Here is a 26126-nt window from a genome sequence, read left to right on the forward strand (position 1 = left end):
GAGCTGTTTGTATTTCCTATACTGCATATCCTAGGATCAAGATTAAAAAAACTTCAGTATTACATTGTGATAAGTGATCTGTACTGGTGGTAGGTGCAGTGTAGGAAACAAAAGTCTGATCTAATGTGTTGAATGTGTTGCAAATGTGTTGAAAAACAATAGCTAATGTTTTGGCTGGTTTGTTAGTCAAGTTTTGAAAGGAAAAAACATACCAAACAATCACTGCCCCCCCCCCCCAAAAAAAAAGCCCAAAAGTGGTGACGTGCTGCAGCTTTTCGGACAGTACACTGTTATAATGGTGGTGGTATATATTAATTCAATATTATCTATCTGTCTTCAGAAGCATTGTATTTCTTCTGGGAATGAAGCTTTATGAAAAAGAACAAAGAATACAAACTTGGTTGTTTTTGGAAAGGGTTTTAACTCTGTACTTAACTAGCTGAATATATTTTTAATATTCTGTTCTTTTTGAATGTGGAAAAGAATACCTTGTGTAAGGTAATACTGTCTGCTTTGAATTATAATGAACATGCAAAATGTAAAGGATCTGTTATTTAATCTTTAGGATTTTAAACATGTAAACAGTGTGGGTTGGGTGTTTCTTTTGGTTTTCTCTGTATCATCTGTTTTAAAATATATCTTAAAACCTGGCACAGGCTTCAAGCCGTCAAGAAGACGAACAAGTGGTCCTTGTCAGAACAGATCAAAGTGGAAGGGCATGGCCTGTGACCACACCAGCTGAACCACAGGAGCCAAAAGGAGGACAGAGAAAGCGACAGATGGTAAGTTTTACAAATGTGAGTATTAAAGTGTAATTCTGAAATGGTTTTGTAGTTTTACTTTTATGATGCCATAATTAATATGTGTCTTATCAGAATGTCAATAGGTAGTTAAAAAGTTCCTTTCAGAAGATGATTGTAATTAAGTGTTAGAGTACATATTTATTAAGGATATATTAAGTTTATTTTCAGACTGCATTTCCCTAGAGATTACTTTGGGGCTTATTTAAATGCACATTCAAGGAAAAGTAATTTTTTCAAGTTATCACAGTCTCTTAGCCAAGTAGTTTATATTACATAAAGTTACATAAATAATGAAGATTAGCAGAGGTGAATATTTTCAAAATAAGAAAGATTTTACTGAGATACTCAGGACTCAGGGGCTAATTTTCATTTCCTTTTCTTCTGATCAAAAATACTGCTACTGCTGATAGTAAAAATTATGACCTAATCTTTGTAACAAAGTGCTTTGGGGAGCAATGAGAAGCTTGAAGCCTGGAGCAGTGTTTTATTCTTAGGATAATTGCTTGCAACAGTAAATAAACTAATATTTCGATCTTGGGATGAGAGGAGGTGACAACACCTCATGTTTCTAGCAGGTGTGTTCTTGATGAGTAGGACAGATCAGTTTGTAACACTGCTGTGGAGGAGCAAAAGGCACAAGAGGGTGAGGAATTGGTTGTCATCCTCCTGTTGTTTCCATTTTGGAAAATGCCATCTTGCTTTATGTTAATGACCATTCCCTATGCTCCTTCAGGATTTAGTTTAGTCCTGCCCTAAAGGACAAACTCTGTTTTCCTGTGCAGTCTGTCTAAGATGGCAACATTTCCCTGAAGAGGTACCACATTTATACAGCTTTTCAGTACTGTCTGTTATTGCTGTGTTTCAGTAGTTTCTGTGACTTCACAATTCAAAAGCTTCTGTAAATAATGAAGATTAGTTTTTGGAATATTCCATTTTTGTGAGCTGATTAACTGTTTCGGTGAATTACTGTACATCCTTCCTGAGTGGTAATGTTGTAGCTTAAGGTAATAAAGGATATAGCAGCTGTGGTAAGAGGCTGTATTTTTATCTAGACATACTGATGCAATTGAAGAAAGGTGAAGGTGTTCTTTTTCTTAAGTCAAATGAAGCAGCAAGTCCAGTTGTTTCAGATGTGCTCAGCTTGATTCATGATTCTTTGAACTTGTTGAAATTACTAGCATCTGAATTTTATAGTTGATCTTTCTCACTAGGTTAATATTTATTTTCAATATGTTTGGTTCTAGGTCCCTACTCATATAGATAAAGAAAGAGTAAGGTATTTTCAGGATGATGATAGTATGAACCTGAAGGATTTGGTCAAAAACGAGAAGATGAGAACAGCAGAGGATCAAAACTCACTGTTCATGCGTATGGTGTCAAAGGTAAGGTATTGTGTGTATGGCTTTTTAATTAAGCATTTTATTAGAAATATCAGGGAGGACATGAGTGCTCAGTGCTGTAGGTATGTTGCTTTTGGTTGAGAATTCTGATTGTCTTGAATATTAATCAAGTCTGTTGTAAGATGGTCCTCGTAGATGTTATCAAAGTGATGGAGACTTGTATGCATGCACGAAATGTGGTGTTCAGTTCCTCTGCCAGTAGAATTTGATGCTTTTCAGGTGAATGCTTTTAGAGTGTGTTGTACATTAATAGGCTACTTATGCCCAACAAAGTATGTTTTCCCCAAATTAGTGACAAATAAAAGCAGCATTTTTCTTAGTGTTTAGAATGTCTCTTCCATCTAGAAGTTACAAGAATCAATGAGATTTGAAGCAAACTACCTGAAATTCCATCAGGATGTCATGGATCATGAGATAATTTATGCTCACAGGCCACACAGATTTATACATTATGTTTCCATGAGTGATTCCACTTAAAAGAGCAGCCAGCTCACAGACAGACACTGCAGTGCAAATGGAGTGTTTAATTTCTGTCATCCAAACTGAGTAATAAAGGATACTTTCTGTGTTGGACACAGATGAGTTCCAATAGCTACAACATACAGTTTCTCTAGCATCCTTCAAATTTTACTAGGTTACTGCTCCAGTATTTTGTGCACCACCGAACAGGTTTTGAAAAAGCTTGTTAGCATGGAATTAGTATCATCACAGACAAAATTTGGTTTTCCATTTATCTAGATCCTGGAGAGTAGGTTTTTGGTTTTTTTTTCTTTTTTCTTTCTAAGATTTCTGAAAACTCTCCTTCTTCAGGTGATACTTAGAAGAATCAGAAAAGCCATGACAGTGCCCAGTAGAAAACATTTAACCTGATGATATAAATCATCTGGCAGGAAGTTCTTCTAGAAAGATTATCAGAACTTAGAGTGGTTTATGCATCTTCTGATTCAGCTGCTTCTGGTAGAAGTTCTCATTCTGTGCCACTAGCATACTCAAAAAATGATGCCCTTGGATTCCAGTTAAACAAACACATCTTGTTGCTGGTATTTGATTTCCTTCTTTACCTTCCCTTCCAAAAAAAACCCCCCAAACACATAAAACTTTGCTTCAAAACCTGTGTAATAGTGCAAGCTATTAACTATAATTAACTAGCATATCTGTCATGCAAACATTTACAAGTAAATGAAAATGTGAAGACACAATAAAACTCTGTACTGTCTGCAGCATGTGATAATAAGCATAACAAAGAGAAGTGGTTGCCATTTTCTCAAGGACCTTATTCTTCTTTTATTGTTTTGTCTTCATTAAGTATTTTCTTTAGAAGGGGTAATTTTCATCAAAAATGGTGGTTAGTGTGTGTGTGTATGAATGTCTATATTAAAACATGAGTGGAATGGAATTTAAAAAAAAATTGAACTAAAATCTGGGCATCGAAGGTGAGTTTGTAAATCAATATTAACATGTCTTTCTGAAATTATTATTAATGTGCTCAATTTGTCCTGTATTTAGTCTGATGTTTTCATGTGACTACTTCCACTGAACAGTTTGCAGGATTGTTTTTTGTGGTCTGATTCTTTTCAGAGGTGTGAAAATAAAACCAGGCTAGTTTGAGATTCCCGAGTCTGGTAATAGCAGATGTTTGCAATGCCCCTATGAAGACATAGTGGAAAGTGGTCTCAAAAAGAGAAATAGTTTTTTGCTTGGATTTTTCCAAACTCAAATGAAAGGCCATTTGGCCTTTTCTGAGAAACGTGTGCATTTATACAGTAATGTACTTGGCTTGCCCCTGAAATTTCTAAACTTTGTGAGAAGTATTGTTAGTGTATTCATATATTTATTGATTCCAAATTTCTTCACTTCAAACTGGAAATAACGTTTGACTCTTAGAGCATGTTCAGTTGTCCTTGGTTTAGTTTTTGTATTTTTGGCATTATATTAAGTAATTATTAATGCAAGGAAGACTAGCAAACTTGAAGGGAGATAAATGATTTCTAGATTATTTAGTTTTGTAAGTCTTCAGAGGGAAAATTCTGATAACTTTTCTTAGTAATTTTTTTTTGTTCTTTTTTTCTATTAAATATTGAAATGCTGTGAATTTTCTTGATGACTGAGACGCTTAACGCAAGAGCAGCTATGTGAGAGAGTCACTCAGCCCAGTATTCTGTGTCCAACAGTGACTGCTTAGGAGAAAGAGTATAAGCACAGATCACATTTCCAATGATGCAGCCTTTATGTACTTTCCTGGCCTTTAGCAATTTGGAAGTTTTTATGGTACCTCCTTACCTGGTATTTCTCTCTGCTTTTGGTTTCTGGATAGTTATGTTACTTACAGATTGGATTGAATATCTCCTGTTACTTCATTTCTGTGGCTCCTCATCCCCCATTCTATCATCTGTACCTATTGTCAAAAGGCATGAGCTATAATTATTGAATTTGAAGAAGACAGAAAATCAAATCCTGTACGCATAACATCCTTGGTCAGCGTTCTTGTACCTGCAGCCCGTTTCTCAAAGATTTTAGTTACTTGTACTGTAAGGATTTCTGGGAAAATGGTGAAATTTGATCCATTCAGGAATGGTGCAGAAATGGCCTGGCTCAGTATGTTAGCTGTGTTGTGGTTTAACCCCAACCAGCAACTAAGCACCATGCAGCCGCTCACTCACTCCCCTCCGCCCCCATGGGATGGGGGAGAAAATCGGGAAAAGAAGTAAAACTTGTGGATTGAGATAAGAACGGTTTAATAGAACAGAAAAGAATAAACTAACAATGATAATGATAACACTAATAAAATGACAACAGTAATAATAAAAGGATTGGAATATACAAATGATGCGCAGTGCAATAGCTCACCACCCCGCTGATCAACGCCCAGTTAGTTCCCTGAGTGGCGATCCCCCCTGCCCCCTAGTCCCCTCAGTTTATATACTGGGCATGACATCACATGGTATGGAATACCCCGTTGGCCAGTTTGGGTCAGCTGCCCTGGCTGTGTCCTGTGCCAACTTCTTGTGCCCCTCCAGCTTTCTCGCTGGCTGGGCAAGAGAAGTTGAAAAATCCTTGACTTTAGTCGAAACACTACTGAGCAACAACTGAAAACATCAGTGTTAACATTCTTCACATACTGAACTCAAAACATGGCACTGTACCAGCTACTAGGAAGACAATTAACTCTATACCAGGACAAGCTGTTTTAAAAATAACAGTTCTGTACAAATGAGGATGAACTTTGGCATCTGAACTTCTGCATCCATGTACTAGAGGAAAATGCTATATAGTGTTTAACTTCTATAAAGAGGCAATTATGAAGAAACGTGGAGTCTATTCAGTGGGAGTTTAAAATGGGTACATAAAGAGGAAATGCTTGCAGGTTATGAGGGACTCTCCAGTACTCGGAGCTGATTGCACATGTATGCCACTGGTGAAAACATTCTAAGGGAGTGAACACCCTCCAAAAATGGGATAAAGCTTTATTTAATTGTTTTTATTTAAAAATAAATCCAAGGGTGGGTAAATAGAAGACTAAAGAGCTTCTGGAGGTTAAAAGAAAAATAAAATCCAGAACCCAACCATTATTTAAAAAGTACTTGTCATGTCCCACTAAGGAGAATGGAAAAGAGTGAGAGCCTAGCAGGCTTAGAAGTAAGCTTTGATAAGAAAGATTGAAAAATTATCTTGAGGGAATTACTTTAAGTAATTATTTTGAGTTTACTAAAAACATAAAACCAGGAGTAAACTCATTGGAAGCAAGAAGACTGCAGGAATGTGGTTTTGAAAAAATATGATCAAGGCATAATTAGAACATATAGGAAAGATAAGTGCATGCCGGAAGCACTAATGAACTATTTGCATTAATATCCTCTATAAATGAGGTCAGGGTGATTCTTTTGCATGAGCCATTATTTACAGGGAATAAGTGAAAATCTGTCTCAAGTTAATAGTGTCAGTAAAAATAATTTTAGCTTCAATTTATAGAAATCCATTATTTTAAAAAGAAACTTGGATTTTAGATGAATAGTAACAAATGACTAAATCTGAATGGTCCTCATTTAAGTGGTCTGAAAGAAGTCAAGTGTGGCATGCTGAACTATGAACTGCTGAGTGTAGTTATTCATCCTGAGGAACGGAAGATGGCAAGTATAATGGCAATCTTTAAAATGAAAACAAGGGGCAGGAGTAAATGGTTAATTTTTTATTGTAATACGAGGTTACCAGTGGATTCATTAGGAATCTCTTCTTTTCAACACATACACCATCTGGAGTAAGGGATACTTTATGACCTGACAATTTGTTATTGTTACATAATTATTCAGGGCTGTCAAAGATAGAGGTCACTGTAAATTGTAGAATTTCAAAATACAAAGCTGGGATTTTTCTAACATTGTGAAACTTATATCTGAACTGATTCTTAAGATTCACTTAAGTCGCTGGAGACACGTACATATTTTAGTGGTGTGAGTCATCTGTCCTATTTTGAATGCCTTCTGAAAGACATTATGGGTATAAAAGGAATTAAGATGTCTATCTCAGGCACAGGAGATTATGCTGTAGACCTCTCAAATAAGGAGAAAGAGATCCCACCACAGGTACTGAGGCAATAAATTCACATGAAAGCCAGGGTTGATGAATGTAAAATGATGGTAATAGTGAAGCTGAGTGAAGCCATAATTGCGCATATACTACATGAGGCTGTTACTGCTTGATTTGAGAGTCACTGCAAGTCTGCAAACATCGTCTCAGTGCTGGTGTGATTAAAAAAAGAAACAGAATTTTGGAGATTGTGAAAAAAGGGAATTTAGGACCAATTTAAAACATATAAGGCTACTATAGTGCACCCATGGTGCACCCATAGCTTTAATGCTACCCAAGCTTGTAAAGCATATCCTGTGATCAAAGGCACAGAATGGTGGCCATCTGAAGAAAACCTAAGTAAGCAAAATTTCTTCAGCCTGTGGGGGAGAAAAGGTAGCTGGTAGACTAGAAAACACAATTAGCATATAAGTTCAATAGAAAACAACTGTTTTTGTTTCTCATATGTGAAGTGGTCACAGAGCAGAATTTAGCACGAAGGAGGTTTTTGGTGTTTGGTGGTTTTTTTCAGTAAAGAAGGAAATTGTAGAACTTGCGCAGTAGTGCATGAGATACTGTGGAGGCCTTAACTGTGAGTGGGAGGAAAAAAGATGCAGCAACTCTGAAGTACAGTTGCATGGGTAGATATTAAATAGGGAGATCTAGTTTGACTGTTGGCTCAGGATTTCCACAGTGAAATGCTGAGAGCTGCAAGTGTGTAGTAGAACTGTCAGTTCTGCATGTTTTGTTTATGCTTTTCCCCATACGTTTTAGCCATTGCTGGAGATTGATTTTGCAACATAAAATGATCACACTGGGTTAGTGAGTGGCGGAGTTTATGTTCCAATTTAAAGGCTTCTTTTTTTTCCCCTTTTTTTAGGTTTAAGGATAAAATGTCTTAATAATGTTACAAGAATGTGTTGTGTTTCCTGGCTTACACAACTGCTTTATTTTCGTTTGGGAAGGCTCTGAAGTTCCTACTGACTTCAGTAAGCTTTGGGTCAGATGCCATGTACTGTGTTTCTTTTTTGCTAGGCAAAGATGCACTACATCACATTATTTTATTAGAACAAGTTTCTTGAATAGCTAGGTCTTGACTAATCTTTTAAGATTGAGCCATATCATGTGCTCAATGTAGATGTTTTTGTCCATTACTGTTGCAATGGATTTTTAGTTGTCCAAATTTTAATTCATGGTACTGAAGTCCTCCAGTCCCATTGTTACGGAAATCCAGAAAAAAACCACTTAACAGCAATGAGAAGTTAAGCAGCAGGCACTTCATTTATTGCAGCGCTGGGGACACAGGGTATCTCTCCTCCAAAGGCATGTCCAACTTAGTGTCAAAATCCATCAGTGTTTATAGACTTTTTCTGTCAGGTCATTGTTACATAAGCTCTTTACATAAAAATGCATACTATGCTCGCTCTTAAACTTTATAATGATTGGTCCTTTGATTATATAACTATCAATATTCTTATTTAAAAACCAATCATTGGTCAGTTACACTTAGCTCTACTGATTGGAAACTTCGATACTCAAATTAAGATGGGAAGGGTAAGGGGGTTTCCAAGCAGCAAACTGGTGTCCATGATGGTTTCCTTAGTTTCTTGAAACAAAACATAGAAAAATCAGTAACTTCCTGGTGAGGTTTCTATGGTTAGCTATTTCAAACTTTAACAATGTTAAGGTTCCTATAGTCACACATAACACAGTTCCTAAAGTTTCTATGGCTACGTTTCAAACTTAACAATCCTATACATTATGCTTCACAATCTTACTTCTTAATCAAACCTAACTCTTCCATGTGATTGAATTCTGATTTCTTTACCAGAATATTTGCAACATCATGCAATGTCACATTTAGGTTTTGAAGGTATTTTTGTCTGGCTTTCATAGAAAGAAGCATCATAGATGTCAGTTCTTCTCTGTTAAAATATGAAATGCTTTTCTCTATTAAAATATTAAATGCTTTTAATGCTCTGTTAAAATATGAAATGTAGTTTCTGTACAGGTGATTCCCAGCTCTTGTCACCACAAAATGTGATGGTCTTCCCCAGATGGTGATTGTTTGTTTGTTGATCCTTAATTAAGAAACTGGCTCCTAGGCATCCTGAATTTTCCATGTCTTCAGAATGCATTCTTGTGCACAGCATTACAGGATCAGTATTAGCACAGTAGTATGAAAAATTTGGGTGTGATCACGGATATTCTATGTGGTTTCTTTTTGTACTTTATAAACCTATACTACAGAGAGTATCTGTATTATGATCTGGGGCTCAGTGAGACAATGTTCAAAAATCTTGCATCTCTCCTAAGTGGATTCAGCAAAATGTTTTATGTCCAGCAGGAAGTCTAGCAACCACACCTCTTTTGTCAGTTTTAGTTTGATAGCATAGTACACAAATTTGATGCATATGAGTTACTTTCTCTTTGTGCCTTCATTTGAGAAGTGGAAAAAATATCCACAAAATGAATCTGTTATCTTTCAGAAAAGCGGTGGGAGGAAACTGCTGAAAGTCTATAAATGATACCCTACCTAGGATGGGAAAAAGGAGATCCTATCTCTCAAATTCTGTTGAATAATTTTATTCATCTTATCAGTCTGAACTGCCTTTGTTGAATGATTATTGTGATATTCTAGGAGTGTCTACTGGGATAAAAGAAGTTATACACTGTAGACAAGGCAGTTGCTTTTAAAGAATGAAATACAGGGTATATTTTTACCACAACCTTCCTATAATGATCTCTATTGCACAGTTGTGTCTCATTACAGTGGTGTTTTTGCTTCCATAAATTCTAATGTCAACTCTGATGCCAACATAATTTGTGGGAGAACAGATGTTTGACGGGTGGCTCATCCTGGTTCAGCTGGATGCCTCTTTTCAGCTGAATGAAAAAAAAACCCAACCAAAATTTGTTTGAATTACCAAAAAGAATGATTTTTTTTTTTTTTAATCTGTTGCATTTGTTAGTTGTCTTAAAACTTCTGGCTGCTCAGCCAAGTAAAAAGAAAAGTTAGACTGCAAATTTAAGAAGCTGCTGCTACCATAATATAGCCAAATACGTCTGGGTTTTTTTGTTTGTTTGTTTAAAGCTTCTGTCTTATGGTCAGATTATATTTTTCCATATTGTCTATAATCATATTCAGTCCAGTCAATGTTCAGTGTCTGGCAGCAAGGTGGTTCTCCAGTTCTTACAACTCTTTGGTTATGCAGTGTGATCACCCTTATTGCCACCTTTAATCTGACGTGAATTTACCAATGTGAACAAAGGAGCCTAGTCCTCCCTGTCTTTATCCCCCCAGTCTTGTGCAGTGTGTTTGCTCCTACTTGCGTGATGTGTTGGACCAGCCAGCAGTGTAATTCCCCATGCAGTTGTGGCTGTGGCCAGCTGTGGTTACCGCTAAGCATATAGACTACAGCACTATTATTTCCTTTGTGGATTTTCCCAGGGCTTTTATCACTTTCCCAGACTATGCCAAAAAGAAAATTCCAGTCACGTGGCTGTTGAGGATGGAGGAAATGGGCACTGCTCTCACGAATGGGAACAGAATGAGAAAGACCAGCATATTTTCCAGCTTTTACACAGCTGAATGCTCTGCTCCACGTGAATGTTACTTTCCCAATATTCAGTGGTTTCATGGTATTTCAAATGATATACAGGCTAGTTGTTCCGAATCTCTGAAGATAATTACATAATTGCAGTTTTGTAAAGGGAGTAGGGGATGTTGAAAGATACAATTCATAAAAGGATTTACTTTCTTAAAAGGGACTTGGAAGAAATGTCAGTACGTAGACCCAAAATCTCTATCCATGAAACCTCTGGCTAATCCCATTGGCAAATGAAGGTCTATATAACGTTACTTCAATGCCTGACTCCCACTCAGATTCAGACTAAACATCTGATGTGGTCAAGCCATACTTGTCCTTACAAGTCTTTTTCCCATGTGTAAAGTTTCATTTTCTTAAGAGCTCCATGAGATTAGGTGGAGCAAATATGCCATCTACTTGCTATTTGTTCACCTGTTGAGCCTATGTTTTAAATTTAGATAAAAAGCAATTTCTGATTTATCATTTCTTTCTTGACCAATCTTCTTTTTCTAGTCATGGTTCTAATACAACCTTGTTGTACTTGAGTCTCTTACTTCCTGTTACTTTTTGGCTTCTGTTTGAAGCAGGTTGATGTAGACATCAGTTATCTCAGTTTGAAATACCACCTCTCCCACAGTTGTCCCATGCATGCTGTTATGTCAAATTTATAAATATCAGGAAAAAGCCCCAAATCTTTAATTTTCAGTTGTGAAAAAGTGCTTTTTTTAAAACAGAAATTAAAAACCCAACACTAATATTTTTGATATACAGAAAAAAGCAGCCTTAAAGTCTGATTCTTTCATATTTCACTGTTACACTGTGGTGGGTTGACCCTGGCTGGATGCCAGGTGTCCACCAAAGCCGCTCTATCACTCCCCCTCCTCAGCTGGACGGAGGAGAGAAAAATATAACGAAAGGCTCGTGGGTCAAGATAAGGGCAGTTTAATAAAATGATAGCAAAGGTTGTGCGCGAAAGCAAAGAAAAAACAAATGATGTTACTCTCTACTTCCCATCAGCAGGCGATGTCTGGCCACTTCCTGGGAAGCAGGGCTCCAGTATGCGTAGTGCTTGCTCCAGAAGACAAAAATGCCCCCCCCCCCCCCCTCCGTCTCCCTTCACTTAGCTTTTATATCTGAGCTGATGTCATATGGTATGGAATATCTGTTTGGTTAGTTTAGGTCAGCTGTCCTGGTTATGTCCCGTCCCAAGATCTTGCCCTGCCCCAGCCTGCCATTGAGGGGAGGGCAAAAATGTTGGAGAGACAGCCTTGATGCTGTGCCAGCACTGCTCAGCAGTAGCCAAAGCACTGGTGTGTTATCAACACCTTTCTAGCTACAGAGCTGCAGAGCACAGTGCTATGAGGGCTGCTATAGGGAGTACTAACTCCATCTCAGCCAGACCCAATACATACACCTAAAGAAAAAAAACACCTGTTTGAAGTTACTGTATTTCTACTTTTCACTTTCTTCAGCTTTGAAAACAGATGGGGTTCTGAATGCTACAGAAGCATGACTATAGGATACAAAAAAGTCAACAAAATATTTGAAAACTGATCCCGCCAGTATTGAGTACAAAATATGTGCGAAGTCTTAGGTTTTCACTACTGATAGCTTTAAGTACTCTGTGTGTAGTTCCTTCTGCCCTTGACTGTTGTAATTAGTTCCATTTTCCCAAGTTCATGCAGCTAAGACTTATATAATCCTTTCACTTATGTCAATAGATGCTTGTGGGTGTAGAGAGACCGATTTCTAGAACATTACCTCAATAGAAATTGCCTTCTATTTGTATGCATAAATTCTCCTAAGGCTTTTTTTTTATTTTTTTTATTGTGTTTTACTAAAAGAAAGTGAGAATAATTTGTGTTGTTCATCAGGCCATTTACATTTTGTCCATAAACTCATTTTATTTAAAAATCTCTGTAGTAATCCATAACACAAATTTAAGCAATGAAAAATACAGAACTACATTAGTAATGCTGACCTTCATTTATGGGTTTACTGAAGAGGTATGCTGGTATTACAGGTTTGCAAAAAGGGAATTTGCATGTTGCCTTTCCTTGGTTCTGAAATCTGTAAAATGGAAAACTGCTTTCAGCCTTATTGTTTTTACTTGCTGTGCAAACCTACCTGTTGAACATCTTCACATTTCCATCACCATAAACCAAAACAATAGCCTAGAGACATTTTAAAAGCTAAAGTGAAAAATGCAGGTTGTTGCTGCTGCTACTATTATATAATAAACCTTTCTTTCTTCATATGGTGAAGACGTTCTAGCACAGTATTTAATAGACTTGGTGTCCTGGTTTCAGCTGGGATAGAGCTAACTGTCTTGCTAGTAGCTGATACAGTGCTATGTTTTGAGTTCAGCATGCGAAGAATGTTGATAACACTGATATTTTCAGTTGCTGCTCAGCATTGTTTAGACTATAGTCAAGGATTTTTCAGCTTCTCATGCCCAGCCAGGGCACAAGAAGTTGGCACAGGACACAACCAAGGCACCTGACCCAAACTGGCCAACGGTGTATTCCATACCATGGGACGTCCCATCTAGTATAGGAACTGGGAAGTGGGGGTGGGCAGGGAATGGCCGCTCGGGGACTGGCGGGGTGTCGGTCGGCGGGTGGTGAGCTATTGCCCTGTGCATCATTTGTACATTCCAATCCTTTTATTACTACTGTTGTCATTTTATTAGTGTTATCATTATCATTATAGTTTCTTCTTTTCTGCTCTATTAAACCGTTCTTATCTCAACCCAGAAGTTTTACCTTTTTTCCCGATTTCCTCCCCCATCCCACTGGATGGGGGAAGTGAGTGAGCAGCTGCGTGGTGCTTAGTTGCTGGCTGGAGTTAAACCACGACACATGGTAAAACTCTAACAAAGCTCTGATGCACTGTTGCTTTTTACATTTACTTAAAGATCTAAGCATGTGCATGGTTTGCTGTAAAAAAAAATAATATGAAAACCCAAAAGAAAATACTTTCAAACACCTTGTTCTGCGTTGTGCTACATTTCGATTCAATGCGCTAAACTTTCTGTGTATATTGTGTGGACACAAAGTTAAAGCTGTTTCTGCATGTGCAAACAAAGCAACGGCAGTGACAGCTGGATTAGGAAAGAAAGCCTGGGAATGGGAGGAACTTTGTAGATGCAGCCCATATTAAATGACTGCATGAGCATTTGGTATTCTTCCTGAATTATGTTAAAATTACTAGATGTGTTGCAAGTGAAGACTTGTGCAGGACAGTCTTTTCTGGGCATTAAACTTATGGCCAGGGATAACTGTAAAGTTAAATGCTAATCACATTTTTAATAGCAGAATTCTGTGGCTCAAGCTATTTTGTTTGGGTTACGTTTCATTTCATTGACTCCCATATAAAGTTTTTATCTGTCATAATAACCAATTATAGCAAAATCTACAGTTTTCATTTCAAGTAACTGAAACAAAAAGGAGCTTGGTCCCAAACCATTGAGCAGTACTCTGCTTCTGTTTATTGCTTGACTTCTGCTCGAAGGTAGTCCTGAACTACCTTGCGTATCAACATGATTCATAATATTTTCCTGTCAGTGACACAGGCCTCAAAAGCATTCTGTGCATTGATATATTAAAGTCCTTTGACGCTATGTGTTTAAAATGCTATTTATTTCACTGGGATGATAAGTTTGGGAGAGGCCTATATGCTGAATTGTATGTTGAATTAAACCTACACATTCACATGTCTGTGCTCTTAGGGAGATTAGAGTGGTAATAAAGTTAACATGACAAAATTCTGCCTTGATTTGGCTTAAGCAAATGCTATTTGATATCAGAAAGACTGTTTTCTGAGGTGATTTTGTTGTAAACAATAGGTGCTAAATGCTGAATAAATTTAAATGTGATGAGATGTCACCATACATCACTCAGGTTTATATTCTAAAATAATAGTTCTTTACTGCAGCTTCCCAAAATATGAGTACAACATTCCACAAATATTAACTCTGTCATTTAAAGTTGAAGATGTCAGTGTTACCATGACAATTTAAAACCAAACTGATACATTTTAGAAAATCTATAGACTTTTTTCACAAATTTTCAGAGGAGATGCACTTTTATTAGCTTATATGGAAGTAACTTTAACTATGATTGCGTTAGAAAACAGGAAAAGTAGTTCAATAGTTGCATACAAAACGGAACAAGAAAATAAGCAGAAAAGTAAGCATACAAAAAAGCTGAAAATAACCCACACTAGAAAGATGCAGGCATATTTTGTTACCATGCTCACATATTTAATGGAATTTCCTGTTTCATCCCCAAATTTCAGAGGAAATTTAAAGGGGGGTGGAAGTCTACTCAAGGTTGTTGGAGCGGCGGAGGAATGCACATAAGTCGACCCAATATGAGTGATAGAAGTGATTCAACTTTATTTGCACGGATAGCTCATATTTATACAGTTTGCGATAATTATGCCTACTAGTCCTAATATGATTGGTACATTGCTAATGTTTATTCATTACTAAAACACACCCACTTGTGGTTGGCAGCTACGCGTGTTCAGTAACTTTCTCATGAGAACTTCTTCAAAAGTTACTTGTGAAGTTATGCCAAGGTCACACCGTCCCTGTCTTTCTCCTGATAACAGCGAGACCGGCTGTTGTTTTTCTCCCAATATCAGCAAAGCCAGCTATTTTCAGCCAAGGCCTAGTCTTGTTGCTCAAACTGACATTCTTTCACACAGAACTCTGCTCGCACAACTTTTCCACAAGCCCATGTCCTTTTTCAGCAAGCCACTTCCCAACACAAGGTATTATATAGGAATAATCCGTGGTGATTAGGAGTTCTGTGTCTTGAGGTTTACTTTCAGTATCACAATGGTACTAAATTCTTTAGTAGGGCTTTCTTTCCGAAGGGCACACCAAAAGAGCAAGAAATAGCAGCAGAGGGAGAGATAAGAGACGCAACACACAGCACACTTCAGATGGAGTGTGTAGGTAGCCAGCAGTGTATAAGACTCCAAGGGTTTTACTTTGGAATAAGAAAAACAGAATCGGTTTAAAACTAAGCTGTGAGATACAGTTCCAGTGATCCGAACACGTGTTGGCAGAAAAATGAGTGTGACCTTGGAGTGTACCTTGCACAGATCTACAAGAGTTACTTTAGGAGATAGCCCCATACCAAGGTGCCTGATGGCTTCAGTAACATAAAAAAATGAAAAAAGACATCAATTGTTTTATGAACAGAATGTTACATAATGAAATTGTTCATGTAATGTATTCATATTATTCATGGTAATTATCATGTTAAGGATTTCATCAGCAAATACAACATTGCAATTTTTCCCTCTCTCAAATCATTCTCATTTATGCATAATCATATGCTGATGTCTTTATGAGTTCCTGTGCTGAATGGTTAAAGATTTCTCTCCTTTTCTTGGGTTTTGGCCACATATGCACTGTATTTGAGCTGTCCAAATAAGAGCCCAAAGGGTGATTTTTATCTGCTCTTGAGAGAAATTTGGATGCGTTCCCTGCCTGGTGTTTAAATGTTTGTGTATTACAGGCTTTTCTTGGCCAGGGCAAGCAAAACTGTGATGCTGTCTCTGTTGGGTAAACCAAAACTGCATCCTGGTTGTAGAAAATGGATCCCATGTCAGGTGGGTGGTAGGAATTTCACAGTTGCACAGTTACTCTATGAGGTGTAGGAGGCTATGTCATTTTGCCTGGTGCTGAGAGTCCTAAAGCTGCCTGCATGTTCTCTGGCTCATCGGTCCTTGCCAAAAGAGAAGGGGAAGTTGGAAAATAGAGAGTGCATACAAAGGAGGAATGTGGCAGATGAACCCAGAACAAAAAAGTGAAATGGGAAAGAGAAGGCAAAGGACTGCGGAGATGATCTGTCTTGAGAGCACATCAGTTTATGTCAGCTCTTGGTTTTGGCCAATATCTTGTAGAAACAAGGACTTAGGGTGCATTGCCTTTATAGATGTCTGAATTTCATTTATTAACTTTAGGAAGTTCAGTGATGGTTTGTGGGACATGCCAACTTAAGTGACTTCCCGCTTCTTTCCGATCTCTGTGCAGCAGCTGAAATACAGTGAGAGCAATACCGAGCAATATCAGGCATGGTGAGGGAACTAAATACAGAACTCCAGAATGCCTTTGACTTTCATGTTTAACAGGTGTGATGCTTCAGCTGATGCAGAACAGCAGCTTTCCAGCAACTCTAATACATTAGCATAGTTCCTTCTTTGGATTTGTACTAGCTATGTCTTTTGTATGGAAGATGTGTTTGAAAGAAATCAGTTTTTAAATGATTACTTGCTTTCCTTCTGGCATTTTTGAGAACTGTCTCTTCTTGTTCTTTCAATTCCTGGTTAATTTTTTTGGGAGAGTTTTTGTTATAGCCAAGTAATGCAATTGGCAGAACACACTGTGCACCTTAGTATAAAAATAAGAGTATAAATTTTTGGAAAGAGAATTTCTGTTTTCTTCTCAAATAACTTTTCAAAAAGGCCAATATTTAGAGTAGCAGTTGAAGAGTGCTCTCTCGTCTGCCATGGTAGCAGCTATGTTTTATTTGATTTCACTTCTGACACAGTTCAGAAGTTTGGCATTTGTAAGATTCGAGGGATAATCATATTTAAGGAATTATGCCCTTAAAAATAAAAAAGGGTTTTTTTTCGTTGTTGCTGGCAAAGAATGTGTTAGTGATGTTCATTGCTACTATTCCAGTATTGTAGACTAAATGTCTTTAGTGGCTTTTTGTTTGTTTTTAAGGCAGAAAACATTGCTGCATGCATTTTCCTACTTGTATTCATATCCTATCTTGTTTCAGTAGGAATACACAATTCTTGCTGGATGATATTTTTGCTTGTTTTAGGTTTCTGTACTTTCTGAGCTGTTTCGAGGTATGTTGGAAGGACACTTGTTGCAATATGGGAGTTGCAAAGAATTTCTTACTCCTTTCATGACTGTAGTTTCTAGAGTTGGAAATATATCCCATTTTAACACTCTTTTAAAGTCATCCAAAGGATGTGATAAAACATGGCAAGAAATCAAGATTCAGGGTGTCACGTCCCAATTTCTCAGGACGATGACTCAGGTTAGCTGATTCCCAAGTCAGGGTTAAGGTGAAACGACACCAGGGATCCTTTAACTCACAAAACTCGATTTTTATTTGCTCACCACCAGAATTGGTATGTTCACAACAAAAATTGGCGTGAAACTATGTCAGTACACTGTGTAACATGTTCTAACCATACATCACCAAACATACACTACAGGCCTTGCTTATTTGGGGATCAGTTCAGGGAAGACAATAAGGAGAGCCCTCCCATTGAGTCACAAGGTTCAGAGCGGACCCCCTTGCTTTCTAGACTCCTCAGCAAGGAGCCTAGGGGCAGCTGGATCTGCTCTTAGTCCCAGACTTGGTCAATGCTGTATGTCTAAGGGGATGAGGTGTAGGGATTACGGGAAAGGAAAAGGGAGAGAGAGAGAGAAAAGACAAAGATTTCACCAGTTCTGGATCTAGTGTTGGTTCAGTCAGCTGAGGGGTCCAGTTCTGGAGGTTGCATGCACGTGGGGCTTCAGTTTGTGTCCTTTTATCATCCTTGCCCCTCCTTTGGGTGGGCACTCGAACTCATTAGGCTAATTAGGTAGCCTTTGGGCCAAGGTCTTGGTGGTCTTTTGGGGAGTAGCTTCCCCTTCTCTGCCGATGTGATCTTTGGCCGTACATGGTGAGCTGCCCCGTTCAGCACATCAGAACAGCACACCAGAACTAGGAGCTGTGCACCCTCCAGCATGCCTTCCCCCTCCTGTTGCTGATGGGCTTCTTTTCACCTATGGTTCCTTGCTAGGCAGAGTTCATGTTGTTATGCAGGTAGTCCTTAGGCAGAGCTTGCCCCACCACAATGTTTGAGACATTAACTCCTTTGGTCTCTCACACAGGGACAAGGTGATCATCTATAACTTGGTCTCTTTGTCTCGGAACTGCAATATAATGGCACTGTGCATTGATGTGCTCGACTTCCAATTTGAATAAAGGTCTTGTAAACTTATCTGTAAAGGTGTGAAAAAGGGGAAAAAAACCCCAACTCTCATTTTTTCACTTTATCCTTGTCTGTTTTTCTTCAGCAAGGGAAGGGTATAGTGCTTGGAGGAGCATCCAATTGGACATGAGTTATTAATGACTAAGCTTTTTTTTATTGCACAAGCAGATTGAAATGTTTAAAGTAACTTTTGTCTTGGACCCTGCTTATTTCAAGCACTTAATTATTGTCTTTGAAGCCGGGGTGTTGGTTTCTTGAACTGCCTTGCATTCCTTCCTATCTTCTGTTTATTTGTTAGTATTACAGTGGGTTGTATAATTTTGTTGCTGGTAGACACTCTGTGGTAGAGTGTCACGGTCCACTTGGTGGACTCGTGATGGTTCGTTTGCTACGATCTCGAAAGTGCAAAATTAAGGTGACCAACACCAAAGGGGATAGTAGTAATCACACAGTGAAACTTTATTGTATTGCCTGTGAAGAGGCACGCGATAGTTAAGAGATGGGTGAAAGAAAGGAGAAAAGTGAAAATAAAGTTTAGAGAGAGGAGAAAGAGGGTTTATAGCTACCACCGCTGATCTCACGACGTCCTAACGGTCCCGGGTCCAGCTGATGCTGCGTCGATCATCCTGGTCCTTGTTGGGGAAGCTTCCAACTTCCGTTGTTCAGAAGTAATCTTTTATGCTTAGTAACACACCTTGCTCCACCTCTGCCTCGGGAGTTTCCACCCTTCTCAGGATACAATTATCATATCTCTGCCCTTCTCGAGCACGCAGGTGCGGGTTCAGTGTCCGAGGCGTGGTTAGTCTTGGAGGCGGGTAGCCTTCGACCAGGAGGTGTGTTTTGGTATTATAATGAAGCAAAGTTTGTCTAAAGTTCATGATTTCTTCATCGGTGTTATGCCAACAGTGGCAATTCATCGTTTTTGACAGTAGCTATGCAGTTATCTCTTAACGGTTCCAGCCAGGTATCTTCCAGGAACCTTGTACCACACATTCCGTCCTTGGGACGGGCCACTGAGCTCCAAACAGGCCATTGTCAGGTAATGTACTGTTCATGTTCCTGATGACAATGTTGAGACAATGCTGATTTTCTGACCGACTCTTACATAGAGGTAATCTGAACCTCATCTGTGAATACTCCTCTAAATATCCCTTTACTATGGCTTCTCTCCCCAAAATTCTGCACTGCTACCTACCTTATCTTGTTCCTTTACTTCTCCAAAGTAATCTTACATTTATTTTACTTCCTTCCCCAATGTGCTTCATATAATTCTGTTGACCAACATCTTAAACCAGAAGTGCAATGTTGTCTGGCTCCTATGGCCTCTGTCTGTGTGAAGAACTCTTCTACACATCTTTATTTCCAGGAAAAATCCAAAATTTTGTTTAAGACTCTCCACTGACTTACTCTAGCCTGATTGACAGAGCTTGGGTGGGATCCAGGCTGCACTAGGAGCTTACATTGAATGGGTGATACATGCACATGATTCCACTTATGTATATAGCCTGTTTAGTAGTATTAGAAGTGAAGGTATTATTTAATCTTTTCCATGGTTTTCTTCACTTTGAGGACTTTAAATTTTGAATTCTGAAATACTACTGTTAGATTTCCAAAAAGCACTAGGAGAATTCACTGGTGCAACTGGGAAATCTTTCTCACCATTCTTTTGGGTGACTCCAACTTTTGCCAATAGCTGGTTGTTTGGTTTGTTTTTTTCCCCTTTTCCTTTTTTTTGTTGCATTTGTAGTTTTTTTTTTTTTGAAGTCTTCTAAATTGTGCTTGTTTTCATTAACTCCACTCAAGGTCATGTTTTGGACTTTATATTGCTTCAGACTTACTCATAGGTTTGAGTCATTGAATTATGAATATTTTTTAATATTGCATCAAACATGATGCAGAAGAGTACAATTCCTGAAGAACAGCAACACAGTCTCTTTTTGGTCTTACTGAATTACTATTTGAAATGTAGTGATCTTCTGTTGGTCATGACTGTACCAGGAGAAACCAAATCTGGTCTTTGGACAGCACTTTAATAAAGTTTAGTGCTTTTTAGGTGAGCATTCTGGTTTGGGTCCCAGATGTCTCATAGTATACAGCACTTTATCCACTGTTTAAGAAAGGCACAATCCAGCCTTTTATTAAGATGAATATTTATTTCATCACAAGAGGATCTGTTGAGTATTTCTAAGGTGTTCTGAAAAGTACTATTATTTAAAAGGTCATGCATAACAAACCAGGAATTTCCATGACTACTTCTAAGTGCAAGCAGAGCAAAATAGTAATGGTATTCTGTGCTGCATGTGATATTCCTGATAGTCAAGGTGTTTTGATTTCCACTCTTTTTTAGTCTGCCATCTGTCATGTTTCATATGTATTTGCATTCTCATGGTAGACTTTTTAAAAAGAAACCCAAAGAAAATAGTGAACCTTTACTTCTGGTAGGAACAAAGTGGTGCCATTCTGTAGGTAGTGCTTATTGGTGTTTCTTCTACTGAAGCTCTAATTTTACCTTTCTTATGCTTATATGACAGAAGAACAGAGACTTGATTTTTGTCACCCATACCACTAAATATTTTTTCTAAAGGTCAGGAATCTCCTGTTTATTTTAATTACAGAATTACAGCATTGCAATAAAACAGAACAAGAATGGAGTTGAACTCTTGAACTGTTGATTTTAGTCTGCAGTGGCTTCCAGTAGGAAGTGCACATAAGCAGTTAAATGTATTATAGCTAAATAAAGTAATATTAAAAGGAGGTTGCTTCTCAGTTGTTTGGTAGTGAAAGTACTGAACATAATCAAAATAAGCTATTGGTCTGTGTTAGAGAATTGCAGTATTCAGAAAAAGCAAGAGCTGTTGTCTGGTTTTTTGTGGGGGAAGTTATTTATCTACCCTACAAAATAAGTCTTAATTTGTTTTAATATCAAATCATCTACACAAACTACACCTGGAATATTTGGAAGATTTTCTTTTATTTGGAGACCGTGCTTCAATTATGATAGTATGACTTCCAAATGCCTTCAGTTAGCATTAGTCCTTTGCTATGGCTACCCCAGTCAGTATTGCAAAATATATTAGGATTTGTTGTGAAGACACTTCTACCATTTTTTTAGCAGTTCTTGGAGAAAAACTACTCATACATAAGTCTGCCAAGACTCTGAAGGATCAGCACCTCCAATATCAAGAAATCTGTATAGTGTACTGGTTTTTTTTCTCTCCCTGCCATTTTGATAAGGAGATTACTGAAACTATTCAAGGTAAAATTACAGTCAAGTATGGCATAAAAGTGTTGCAGCACTGGGATTTAATTTAAAGAGAAAAACTTGAAAAAAATCTTTTGAATGCTTTTTACATTTGCTTTAGCTATACGTGTTGAATGTTTGATATTAATGGCACATAATTTTAAAGTAGTTTTTTTAAGTAGAGCAGCCAAAGCAGAAAATGGAGAAATACTTTCCTAAGTCCTTTAAAAAGTTAATCTTTACAATCAAGACTTGCTAAGTCTTCATTTAGGCAAGATGTCAGGGGATTTGTTTGTCATCAAAATAAAAAAAGATTGTTAAAGCCTAAAGCTATATATATTAAAAAAGTGTTCTGTGAGTTGTGAAGCTTAGTGAATTCTACTGTCATCTGGGTTTGAGTCTCATGACCCCCGTAATTTTCTTGCTTTCGTTTCCGTTCATTGTCTCTTGCTGCTATTGCCATAAGACCACCTTCTTACCCTGTCGTCTCCTACCTTGTGTCAACTTCAGTTACTCCAGTTCCTATCTACGGATTCCATCCCTCCTAAATATCGTCTAGGTGAGATGTATCCAGTTTCTGTGGGTTTCCACTATTAAGGTACTGTAAGATGCCACTGACCCTCAAGCATGTCTTTGTAACAAATTTAGGATTTTCAGAGTTTCCTTTTAAATGTGGCACATTTAACTAAAATGTAGCAGTTAATGAGCAAACAAAAAAACCCTGTGGATCATAGAGCCTTGTTTCTGGTAAAGTGCTGGTTGTGTTTGTTATCCATATCTAGCAACAGGTGCACTCAAGAAAAACTAAATATTGAAGACAAAGACTGTTTTCTTCACAAAATGGCTTGGTACTGTTCACTTAGTAAGAATAAATGTTCGCAGGTTTTCACAGAATATGAATATGTGGTTGTCGTGGTTTCAGCCCAGCCGGTAACAAAGGACCACGTAGCTGCTCGCTCACTCCTCCACCCCCCTCCTGTGGGATGGGGAGGAGACAGAGGAGAGAAAAGAAAAAGAAACTGGAACCTCGAGGGCTGAGATAAAGGCAGTTTACTGGGACAAACACAAAGAAATTACAACAACAACGATGGCACTAATGAAAAAGTATACAAAAAGAGTGATGCACAGTGCAACTGCTCACCACCTGGGACCTGACACTCTGCTACTTCCCCCACCGAAAACAGAGACCACCCTCCCGCCCCGCTCCCCATTTATATACTGAGCATGATGTCACATGGTATGGAATAGCTCCTTGGCTAGTTCAGGTCAGCTGCCCCGGCTATGCCTCTACCTCCCAGGTTCCTGTAAAAATTAACTCTATCCCAGCTGAACCCAGGACAGTGGTGCAGAGTCATGGTCTAGTTATTTCACAGGAGATGATTTAATGGATAGTCATAGTCATAATAGGAGAAGAGGAGTAGGAGAGTATATGATTTAACAAATTGTGCATCTATTTAAAGCTGAAGTTTTGTTAGGATAATATTGAAATACCTAGCCCTTAACTTGGGATGGAATATAGTAATATATTATCACTGTTGTCACACATCTATATTTTAATACCTGTGCTATCTAAGATTGTGTATGACTAATCTCAGGAGATGTACCTGATGATTACATGTGCTGCAGATGCCATATGGAAGGAAGTAATGCTACTGCTTACGTACTTTATGCTTTTCTCAATAAAGGATACTACAAAGAGCTAAATATTTTTTCTTGTTTATTTATATATACATGCAATTTTTCTGTGTATCTTTTCAGCTCATGGAAAAAACTGACCGAGAGTACTACACTCTGGATGACATGTTTGTTTCCAAAGCAGCCAAAAGAGCACGCAGTGGGGAAGAGGAAGAAATACAAAGAAGAAAAGCAATACATGAGTACCAGCAGCTTGCTGCACGCATGGAAAAGTGCCCTTACTGCTTTGATAGCAGTGAACTTCCTAAACATCTTATTATTGCAATTGGCACCAAGGTAAGAAAATAGCAATTTAACACAGATGTAAAAATAAAAAAGGAATAAAGGAAGGCAGTGTTGATGTTAGCGTGCCTAAGATTAAGAACAAAATTGCTTCTATGAAATGATTTATTGTTCTGCATCTTATTTTCCTTGACCTTCTGATTGATTTCACAAATTCCTCAAGGGTGAGGGAGGAAAAGATATAAATCTGTCATGAATTTTGAAGCTCATCTTTGATATCAGAACTTCACATTTGTGGATTCGTGGAAGACAGGAGTAATAATAAAAGGTCTGAGTGCAGAGATTAGGCTGTAGGTGGATCATACTGCGCTGAAGGAAGTTTGAACTGGTGAAGAACTCTATCTCAATGATATAAGAAAATTAAGTGTAGAACTCAATTTTTAAGCCTAAAATCCTTTGAAATAGGCAGAAGTTTGATGCGGGGAACTTTCCTGTTTCTGTTAATGTTTTTAAAAGTTGCATAAATATTTGGATTTATAACATCTGGAATGCTTCAATACAGGCTTTTTTGTCATTCTTTCACTAAAGTTTTCATTTATTATTGATGTTTTTAATTTGATTTGAAATTTTTTGTAGGCCAAGTAATTAAATGCATAGATATGTATTACGGTACATTGCATTTATTTTTTAATATAGATAGATTATATATATATGATATATATATTAAAAAATGCATGTAGGTGTATATCTGTGTATGTATATAATCTGTGTGTATATATGTGTTATATATCTAACACACATATACAGAGATATATATCTATATCTGTATACATTGTATATTATATTTTATTAAAAATACATACATACATATATATATATAAAATTTATTGTAATGGACTAAACAGTGTGATTTCATAATAGTTAGGATACCAGTTGGTCTATACGGCTGATATTACTGCCTTGTTGGTGAAACTGCTCTCTGGATACTACTAGTTCATTGGAGCTGCTGATGGATAATGGGACCTTTTTAAAAAACACTAAAATTACTGATACCTTGCTGTAATAAGAAGGTAATGGCTTCTATTGGTTTGACTTTAGCAAACAATGTATTTCTTAGCCTCAGCAACCGGAAGGTTTTTAGTGCTAGAAATATGGGCACTTCAGTTTTTGTTTGCTTTTTATAGGTATACTTGTCTCTACCAAGCAACCAGTCCCTTACTGAAGGTCACTGCCTGATAGCTCCTCTACAGCACCATACTGCAGCCACTCTTTTGGATGAAGACGTCTGGGAAGAAATACAGGTCAGCTGAGAAACTGTCTTATGTTCTAACAGTTTTGTGAAATAATGTTGTTTTGAATGATAACATGCTTGTCATAAGTACCTATTTTCATAATTTCCAGCCTGGCAGCAGTCTTCTGATACCACTAAGGGGCAGAACATTTTTGCATTATCGATGAAAATTAGTGGTCAGATATTGAAAAAGGGAGATGCAAGGTAAATGCTGAAGAAAAGTTCCCATTTATAAGCACTAGAAAAAGTTGCCTAGAATGCTGCAGAACCTCTGTCGCTGGAGGTCTTTGAAACCAGGTTAGAGGAACATCTTTTGGGGATGATGGAGGTACAGCCAATCTCTTACAGAAAGTGGAATAACTGACTTCGCAGTTAGGATTTCCTTGGGAGTGCCAAGGAAAAGAAAAGGAATGTCAGGGCAGAAAGATCACTTGTTATGAAACAGAAGCTGAAGATACATTGTTTAAATATTTTCAGGGTTTTTTAAGCTAATCTGGGTTTTGGGTGGATGTCAATTGAGCAAGAACAATCTCATTCTTCAAATCACTGAGGTCCCTGTTAGAATCCAATTTCCTACTTTTTTGAAAAGAATTATTAGAATAAAGTGCCACGCATGATGGGTCATGCTTTCCAACTCTCTTATGAAGACATTTTGAAGGTTTTGAGTTCTGTTTTCTTTGGAAAATGAAAATTGAGGGAGGAACATAACAAGCTTCTGCCTAAGAGATTGACTGTGATTGTCAGTCCCCCCCTGCTGCTGCCATCAGGATTACTACAAGGGGAAAACAATTTTCCACCTCTTATATCAAAATATTGGAGACTATTTCAGATTAGAGAAAGGCTACGTTGCTTGCAGTTGCTTAGATTTAAAAACAGGTTAGTTGATGAGTTTGAAATGGTTTAAGTAACATTCGTCTCGGCTCAAGCCTGGCAGATGGATTCTCAGACTTTCCAGATTTGCTCCCTACATTGATTCTCATGGCTGATGTAATTTTTATATGGTGTTTCCTAGTAAATTATGCTCCCCACCAAGGAGGAAGGGAAAGGAGTTCTTTTGTGTATGACACAAATACCCATGAAAGTTGGATAAGAAGCAAAAAAGTATAACAAGTAGGATCAGGAGGAACAACAGAGCATGGGGAAAAGTGATAAATATATTTATTCTATATCTTCTATTTATCCTAACCTCTTTTAACTAAATAGATGATAATTTTTCTAAATTTGTATGAGAGGGAAGATAGGATAAAGAAAAGATAAGCAAATGCAGTTCCTGTATTCAACGCTAGTCTTTTCCTTGCTAGA

At 37.7% G+C, this 26126-nt stretch overlaps 2 protein-coding genes across 4 annotated transcripts in view; one reads left to right on the top strand and one right to left on the bottom strand.

The window, feature by feature from the left end:
• ELMOD1 (ELMO domain containing 1) overlaps positions 1–26126 on the bottom strand; it is a 270336-nt gene that overhangs the window by 211072 nt on the left and 33138 nt on the right. The gene's annotated exons all lie outside the window — the stretch shown is intronic.
• CWF19L2 (CWF19 like cell cycle control factor 2) overlaps positions 1–26126 on the top strand; it is a 97552-nt gene that overhangs the window by 62782 nt on the left and 8644 nt on the right. For 2 of the 3 annotated variants that reach the window (XM_049823542.1, XM_049823544.1), the window contains 4 exons: positions 657–797; positions 2048–2185; positions 23375–23587; positions 24718–24834. In XM_049823542.1, the coding sequence (XP_049679499.1) occupies positions 657–797; positions 2048–2185; positions 23375–23587; positions 24718–24834 (609 nt within the window). The remainder of the gene's footprint in view (positions 1–656; positions 798–2047; positions 2186–23374; positions 23588–24717; positions 24835–26126) is intronic. The other variant, XM_049823543.1, reaches the window with a different exon arrangement.

The sequence above is a fragment of the Accipiter gentilis genome, chromosome 19 (genome assembly GCF_929443795.1).
Source record: "Accipiter gentilis chromosome 19, bAccGen1.1, whole genome shotgun sequence".
Lineage (NCBI taxonomy): Eukaryota > Metazoa > Chordata > Aves > Accipitriformes > Accipitridae > Astur > Astur gentilis.